The 8201-nt window shown below is 39.0% G+C and overlaps 1 protein-coding gene across 1 annotated transcript in view; it reads left to right on the top strand.

Annotated features, from left to right (window-relative positions):
- Nucleotides 1-1489: 1489 nt before the first annotated feature.
- Nucleotides 1490-8201, top strand: part of LOC150091266 (uncharacterized) — a 156671-nt gene continuing 149959 nt past the window's right edge. The window contains exon 1 of the mRNA XM_090383017.1: nt 1490-1952. Coding sequence (XP_090239143.1) covers nt 1871-1952 — 82 coding nt within the window. The 5' untranslated portion in view covers nt 1490-1870. The remainder of the gene's footprint in view (nt 1953-8201) is intronic.

The raw sequence follows: 8201 nt of genomic DNA, 5'->3' as shown, positions 1-8201 counted from the left end.
TCAAAATAAGCCGAAATAATTAAACCCACCGTCTTTAGTTCCCTGAAAATATTTCCTTCCTTATTTACAAATGACCTTGCTTCGTTATTTTGCACATCTAAATATTTATTGAGAAACCAGTTTCTCCTAAAATGGTCGATAACCCCGTAGTAAAAATATCCAAATGTACCGTGATATGCTTGGAAAAATTCTTGAATTGATACAACATTAAACATTTAAATTCACAAATACTTTGAAATCTAAAATTGAACGAGTGGGGTTGTTCAATCTGTTTCGGCAACAAGAAATAAGTTCGTCCAAGTAGACAAACGTGTGTACATTTAAAAACCTGAAATACCAAAAAAAAAAAAAAAAAACCTCGATGTCTTCAAACGTTCCAAAAATTCGCTCCCTAATGCAATTTTATTTTCGTTATCTTCCCTACTTTATATGCTGCAAAGAATGTAGGGGAAACAGCTGCGTGTTTCCCAAATTATAAAACCCACCGGAACCAGTTCTGGTTTAACGTTGTATTTCTGCCCATTAACGTAGCTGTGAAATGCAAAACAACATCGCATTGCCTAACAACCCCCTGTCCCGAGGGTTGTTAGGTAATGTACGATCAGAGCATAGAATATTACAATCCGAGTAATTCAGTGTACGTTTCACGACCAACCCCAGTAGAGAAAATCTTCTTCCGGAACTCAGTTATTTACAACCAATTATTAGCTCTACTCAGTACCGCGGAATTATTTAACTTTGTATAATTCCTTCCATCAGAATGTGCCTCTTTCTGCGCTCACTACAGTCACAGCAAGGCGCTAAATCTAATTTAGCTGTTAATGAACTGGCGCACTTGTTTCCGGAGACGCAGGCTTTTAGGAATATTTAATACAAGCGGGTTCATTTCGCTCACAAAAATCACGGGTTTTCGCAAATAACCCGCGCGAGTATCAAGTTATGGTGAAATCTATGATGGCAGTTTACCATCTATTAGCGAATAGTTCATAGTTACACCCTTCTGCAGCTGTTCAGTCTAACTTGTTAACAGAAAGCGTTGTTTACTGGCTTATAACCGGGCGACTCATCCCCGCCCCTCCACTTGAATCCCTTAACCTTGTTTATTTTTCTTCTTCTGTTCTTTCCGGATGTGTGGACTGGTTGTTTTCGGCATAACACATCTCCCCCCTTCCCCTCGCTGCCGCGTATGGAGCCGGACATCTTCGAAGCAGCAGTCACGTGGGGGTCCTCGTATCGGGTGTGACCCAATCATTCGGATCCGAAAACGATGTTACCAGATCCTGTCTGCCAACTAAGACCGGCCGCACCCGTGGGGCACGAGATGGTGGCTTTCACTCTCACTCGGCTGTTGACCCTTCGCAACTGGAACGCCTCTCACCGGCAGGCAAGGAAACGCAGCGCGTTTTCCCGAGCTGCGTCACGTGATCGCCTTTGCCACTCCAAGTTCAGGGTTACTGCGGTGGAAGCAGGTAGTTGCCGATTCGGCGAGTGAACGGTTGGACATGCGGCGACATTTATCGCTCTTGCTGTCGCCGTCGTGAGGAAAACGTGCAGGTGCGTGCGAGTGAAGGGTGTATGTGTGTGTGCGCGCGCGCGCTCTCTCTTTCGACTCCGGCACAAGTAACTGGCGTTGGTCGCCGGCGAGTGAATAGTTTTCCCGAACAGCACGAGATGGAGATAGGTCATTGGTAAGATGTGTGCTCGCGTGGGAAATTTGAGCTACTGTCTTGTCCTAAACTGCATTCTTCGTGAGCAAGTAACGCCGCTTTGTGCAATGTCCGGCAGGTGATTTGAGCGATTAATTTCCTTCCCCACTTCTCCTTCCCCCTGTGGTGTGCTAAGAACTCTGCTGCCAACAAACTGTTCAGATATGGGAGGTAAACCTTGCAAATTACGTTGCTGGAGCTTTATGTGGATGTTCGGAGTCCTGTTGTCCACAGCTCAATCCCAAAGTAAGTTCTGTTTGTATAGTTTTGTTATCTTCTGAATGTGACAATATTTTTCCGACATTTCGTTTATTGTACCCAATTTACCTCTTTATTTTTATATTTTAAAATTCTTCTATATTCTTTTAAGCGTTTCGATCTAATTTTATTATCTTATTTAATTTCGAGGTCCATTTAATCTCGTATTAACCTTCCAGATCGACGAAATCGTGTGATGATCGATTAGTTGACCCCTTTAGGAACGACACGTTGAATTTTACAAAATTAGCGCTATTTTACATACTGAAAAAAGATCATTATGCTTATCAGCACTTATTCAGAATTCATAAGAAAATGTTGTCAGTAATTAATAAGGAACTGGCAGTCTCAGTACTCCATAAACAATAGGAACAATTTCCTAATGAAAAATATCTGTTGCCAAGCAATTAATGGCAATGTTTGTGGTGCTTTGAAATCAGAATATTGCGTAACAATTCCGATTTTGTAAATTCCTCGCGAAAGTTTGTCGTGGAATTAAATTATTTTAACGGCACACAATTTTCCAGGTCAAGTGAAAGAACTTTACGCCACCTGGAGGGAATTTACCTCAAGCAGAAAAATAAGAAATAGCAGTTTTAAATCACTTGGATACTACTTAATCTGCTCCTTTTTTCCTTCAGCTTTTGTAATGTACAGCCAGGGATGGCTTTGATAATTTTTAATGTGGCAGAGTAAAAGGGCAGCGATTTCTAGCGTTCCAAAAACGATCCGGGACATCAATTTTCCTCGCACATTATCACGTGACCTCTGGCTGACTCCACAGCGTAGCAATCATTCAAGTTAATCTTTTGATACTCTCCGGATAACTCCAGCAGCTCCTTAAGCAGCTTTTAAAATATTGTAAGGTTGTTTAACCCTTGAGTGCTTTGAGATGAGAAAAGTTTTTTCCATCGCTATAAAAATCTTTTTTTTTTTTTTTGTTTTCTTCTTCTTTTTTTTTTTTTTTCCGATTCAGAAATACGAAGAAAGACAAATAGCTTCGTTTTAAAGAATATATGTATCATATTTCATTAGATATCACACTAGGAATTTAAATTGGTTAACCTCTGGTCGTACATGATCTGTTCCTCTGCTGAATAAAACTACGCTTTCTAATACGCTGACTTGGTAAGTTATCAACATATTCAATAAGTACAAACTTACCCTTGTTTGAGTCATCTTTGGAGAGTTCCTGTCATGTCTTCTTTAAAATATTGCATAAAATATTACAAACTATCCGCTTTAACAGCAAGTGATTGCAGTTTATTAGCGAAGAACCTACGAACTCTCCCACTCGAACCGCAATATGATTTCCAAGAGTTGTGTAATAGCACACCTTGAAGTTAACGGATTCTAACGTAGCCAAACACTTTCGCACGCATTGCTCTTAATAACGAAGACGTCGGCCCACAGGTCGAGAGAGAGAAAATTGCGCTAGCCCAGCCTACGAGTTTTGTGGTTTTATGAACTGTAGCTCTCAGCCTGCTTATCAGCATCATTTTCAAGCTCGTTAGCAGTTTCTCTTTCCCATTCCGACCTGAGGCAACATCCATGGTACAGTTTGTTCATTTGCCTTACTGTGATTTGTGTGGGCTGTCCCGCTATTTGAATAACTCCCCCCCTCCAGATGTTCCTGACATTTATAAAACCCAAAAATTTAATAATTTTCATGAGCTGAGAAAGCTATGGACCAGCTATACGTAAGAATTTTTTTTTTCCAGTGTCTGACAAGGATTCGAACCCTCTCCTCTCCAAACGAGTCACAAGTGGCGAAACCGCTTCATTCTCCCGGAATACAAGATTTTTCTGACTCTGTCATATAATTGAAATAATTAGAGGTCGTCCTATCCAGATGGCCAAATGCGTACAGTGGTACACGCGTTTGCTTTAACAAAAGTTTCGGCCCATGACTATTCAACACGAAGCCGTTATTGTGTTCTTTGTGTTGGTGACTCAGTTCACTGCCATCACGACAAAAATCGACCACGCCTCAAAAATAAATTATTGGCTCTCATCCACCGATTCCATAGGAAGAAGCCATATAATTTTCAAAAAAATGTTTCTTGGCTCTAGTACATCTTTGGGATTTGGGTCCTATCGTGGCTGCAGTATCAAAGTACACGCAAAAGTTAGGACCAGTTTCGTAAAGAGACAAGACAATGACACTAATCCATGGTTACGATATCTATGTGAAGTAAGGCTTGGTATTCAATATTTAAATGAAGTTTGTATTTCAAATGAACTGGATCCAACTTGGCAATTATTGCGCAAACAAACCATTAACAAAATGTAAAACACACACGTCCAACCACCTTATGATTTGCAAGCGTGGTTAAAGGCATCAAAAACAGTGTTGTTGTTATTGCCCAGAGTCGATAAGGTGTAGCATACTTATGAGCAGGTGTCTTAAGCAGGAACACACCCAAAGTGGACGCACCCCCAGAATAAATGAATTAAATGAAGTTTGACAGCAAACCGGTTTGCGTTATTGATTTTCGCCGCAAAGGTGATAAAACTGTGACCTTTCCGTATATTTATCGGAAGATAATATTATTTCGTTTAAGAGTGCCGGAACTAATTTCTTTCAGTCCCTTTTGAAACTATTCAGAAGATACGAGTACGATAACATGAAGCAATTAAAGAAATAGTTGGGGAAGACGAGGAAATTTAGTCGATCTTTGAATTTTTGTGCTGGTAATCTTTTATGGTAACTTTCAACGATAATATATCGTAAAGTAATATATCATTTGAGTGGGCATGCGGATGAACTTGAGCCGCCTATTATTTTTCTATTTACTATAGGTCATAAATTTTTTGGAAGATACAGGTTCCGATTCGAATCTAATCAACATTTTAAGTGACGAAGCGTCAGGAAGGTAAGGAACCTTAAGATTTAGTACCTCCCTTGGCACTTTTGCTTTCATTTAAAAAACTAGTCGGTAATGACTCCCCATGGCAAGAGATTCCGTCAATGACCTTAGCTCGGGTTTTACTTGCACTTCGCATTGAATTAATCGGCCTCAAAACAGGTAAATAAATCTAATGATGAACGCTTGAGTATACAGATACCCAAGAGTAGGCAAAAAGAAACGCACTCCAAGGTGACGTTTGTCCCTGGGGTTCAAACGCATGTCTGGGGTGTATGAAGACTTTTTTTTTTTTTTTTTTAGGGGGTAGCAATATTATGAATGTGACTGAAAACTAAGCTTGAATTTATCTCAAGCTTTTAAATCAGAAGGAGCGAAAACTGACATCAAGATATCCAATGGTTATTACAATTAGTATTTTAAATAAACGAGTGTTTGGATTCCTGTTTCTGTAGGATATCACAAGCATTTAGTATATTTATTATTAATTACAGTACAAATTGAATTATTGCACGATCAACAGATATAGATCGTTACGTTATCTATAACTATTGCTCTTGATTAAAATCCACACTATCTACAAGCGGTTTTCAATCTCGCTAAATTAATCTTCTTGCAATGTCCTGAGGTTCTTCCATTAAATAATAATTAATGAACCACAGTATATCGCTGTGAGGAAGTCTGCTTCCCAAACAGGCAGCTAAAATTAAAAGTAGGAGGTACTGTGTCGTCTCATCATATCAAATCAATAAAATCAAAGAACCAAAATAACATAGATGGATAGGCTATTACTGATTGAGTCTGTGTAATTAAAGAAAACTCATTATTTACGCAATCAAATGGACTTGGTATCGCGCACAAATCTTGATTCAATGAGGATGGGATGGTCATCTAAAATAGCCTATGATAAGTTACAATAAAATGAAAATATCAAATAAAACAATCAAATTATCTTAGCTTTTGTAGTTCTTTATTGAACAGTCAGTTACATTTTTGACACAACCTATAAATGATCACAGTGACATCGCTGGATTTTGCGATCGTTGGGAATAGCATAACAACAGGGCAACGCAAAAATTTGGCTGGGAGAGGGAATCTCATTCAATCAATTCTCGGAGTAATCTTCACCACGAGGGAATAACCGTGGTTTAGACAAATTCTAAGACTTGCTGCCATATTTCTCTCCAGCTAGACTACAGGAGAACCGCTAAATGGAATTTCTACATGCAGAATTCTAATCTATCCCCTGCCCACTAGCTTGTACTCCTCTCTACATAGTTTCCAGAAAGATTTCCGTATGACCAACGGCTATTTGCAAGAATTGTGAGGATGCTAGGACTGACACAGAAGCAAACTTCCGGTTAAGAAGTAGCCAATTATCGGATTTTTAATAATAAATGAGCTTAGCTGGCTATCTTTTATATATCGTTTGTTTGTTTGTTATTCGGTTTTTGGGAGCATTAGCAACTAAAGCCATATTGCTCCGGGGATATGCGGTGGTCATTCCCTGACCTTTCCGCATCTGGTGGTCACGGGCTCGAACCCGGGTCTAATCAAGAAGCCTGTGCTACGCACTGCTGCTCCTGGCTACGGAGGCGCTTTTATATACCGTAAATGTGCGCGTGGAAGAAGGGCAGAAAATTTTTGCCATCACTGATTTTTCTGGGGTTCTGGTTAAACAGGAGAGTGAGATACACCAAAGTCCTTGGAGTTTTTGTAACTCTTTAAGAGTTTACATTTGTACACCCCCGACTGTTGTTTTCCCCACTATTGATCATATACCTCTCGCATTTAATTTAAATAAATAAATAAATAAATTTTCTGTTTATACTCCGGCACGACAACCAAGTCAGTAGTTTACAATAAATCGTCAATACAAATATTTATCGTATTTAGTAGTCACGGGCTTGAACCCCGGTCCACTCAAGGAAAGCGTGCTATGCACTCTCGCTCCTGACCTAACATTTATTTAAAAATTAAATCATGAAAGAAAAATCGTAGTTCGTGGGTACGCCCAATGTTTAGCAGCATTCTCACTCATTTTTTCCATATAAAATTAAATCAACAGAGAGTAACTCGGAGATGCTCCACTTTGATGAACTATTGGCATTTCTGACTGAGACAATTGTGAAAACAGATACGTCAATGTAATATTTTGTTTACTGTCGCCTGTAAGCACAATTAATTTTTTAGTCAATTAGTGAACATATATAAATGAACATATGGCTCGCAAAGGAAGAAACTTTGCCTTCACAACGAGTTTTCCTGTCATTGCACTGGTTTAAACATTGCCAAAAAGGTTAACCGTTCATTTAAAAGAAACTACTAGCTACCAAAACAGGTTAGAGGAGTCTCATCTTTTAAATTAATGACAGTTAGCCATTTTTCTAAAAGTAATGCCAATGCCAGGGCGAATTGATGGGAAGAAGTTAGTTGATCATGCCACATTCTAATCAATACGTATAAGTTATGAAGCCTTACGGCATTACACAAGATTCATCCTACATGGAAAATACCTTAAAACCTCGTTATTGGCCAGACATTGCAGCCTCCAGATTTAGACATGTGGAGGCCCTAAGCCAAAGGATGTGAAGAGACTCCAAAATACGTTTGTTTGTTTTTTTCTTTTTTATCTTCATGAAAGGAAACAGGGAGGTTCCCTCAGATATATCAACGTCCCAAAACATGACTACTTACCAGGCATATGACTAAATTGCTTACCTGTCATTAGTCTTAGTGAGGTCACTCATTGTACTTAGCGGGGTTTTGGTAACGTGTGACAGCACAATACACAAACATAATCTTCACTAAAATAGAAGAACACATTGGAAAAGACCTAAGTTCGAATGAATTAATGATGAGAGGGATTTTTATGGGTCTTTTTCACAACGAGGCTCGGTTAGTCACGGGCGGGGGCACCATGGTTTTTTTTTTTTTTTTTTTTTTTGCTGGTTATCAAAGGTAATTAATTATCATCAATTGCCACAAAATTATCCTCATATTAGAAAAAAAGAATGACTTTACGATAAAGTACAAAACCTACTTTTAATACAAATAATTAATATATACGTTTGTTGCTCGCCCCACAGTTAGGGAGCAGACAATATTTGTTAGAGAAATATCTGCGTAGAAAGTGTTGTCACTTAAAAAGAGAAGTGCATGAGGTCAGGGTGAGTGCAGTCACCTTGAGCAGCATTTCAGGTGGAAGAAAACTTCGGATACATGTAGTCTATTGTTCGTTGATCAGACATGGATTTGCCCTAAGGGCAGACAAAGGAATACGTCACGTGCGTGTGAATTAACATCGCCTTTGCAATTTCCTAAATACAAAACAACGTTTGGAAACAAAAACAAACGGAAACAGAAAAAC

Source organism: Mastigoproctus giganteus, chromosome 1 (assembly GCF_048544385.1).
Source record: "Mastigoproctus giganteus isolate SK-2022 chromosome 1, ASM4854438v1, whole genome shotgun sequence".
NCBI classification, from domain to species: domain Eukaryota; kingdom Metazoa; phylum Arthropoda; class Arachnida; order Uropygi; family Thelyphonidae; genus Mastigoproctus; species Mastigoproctus giganteus.
Note: the sequence above shows the minus strand (reverse complement) of the source record. Positions and strands in the feature narration are given on the sequence as shown.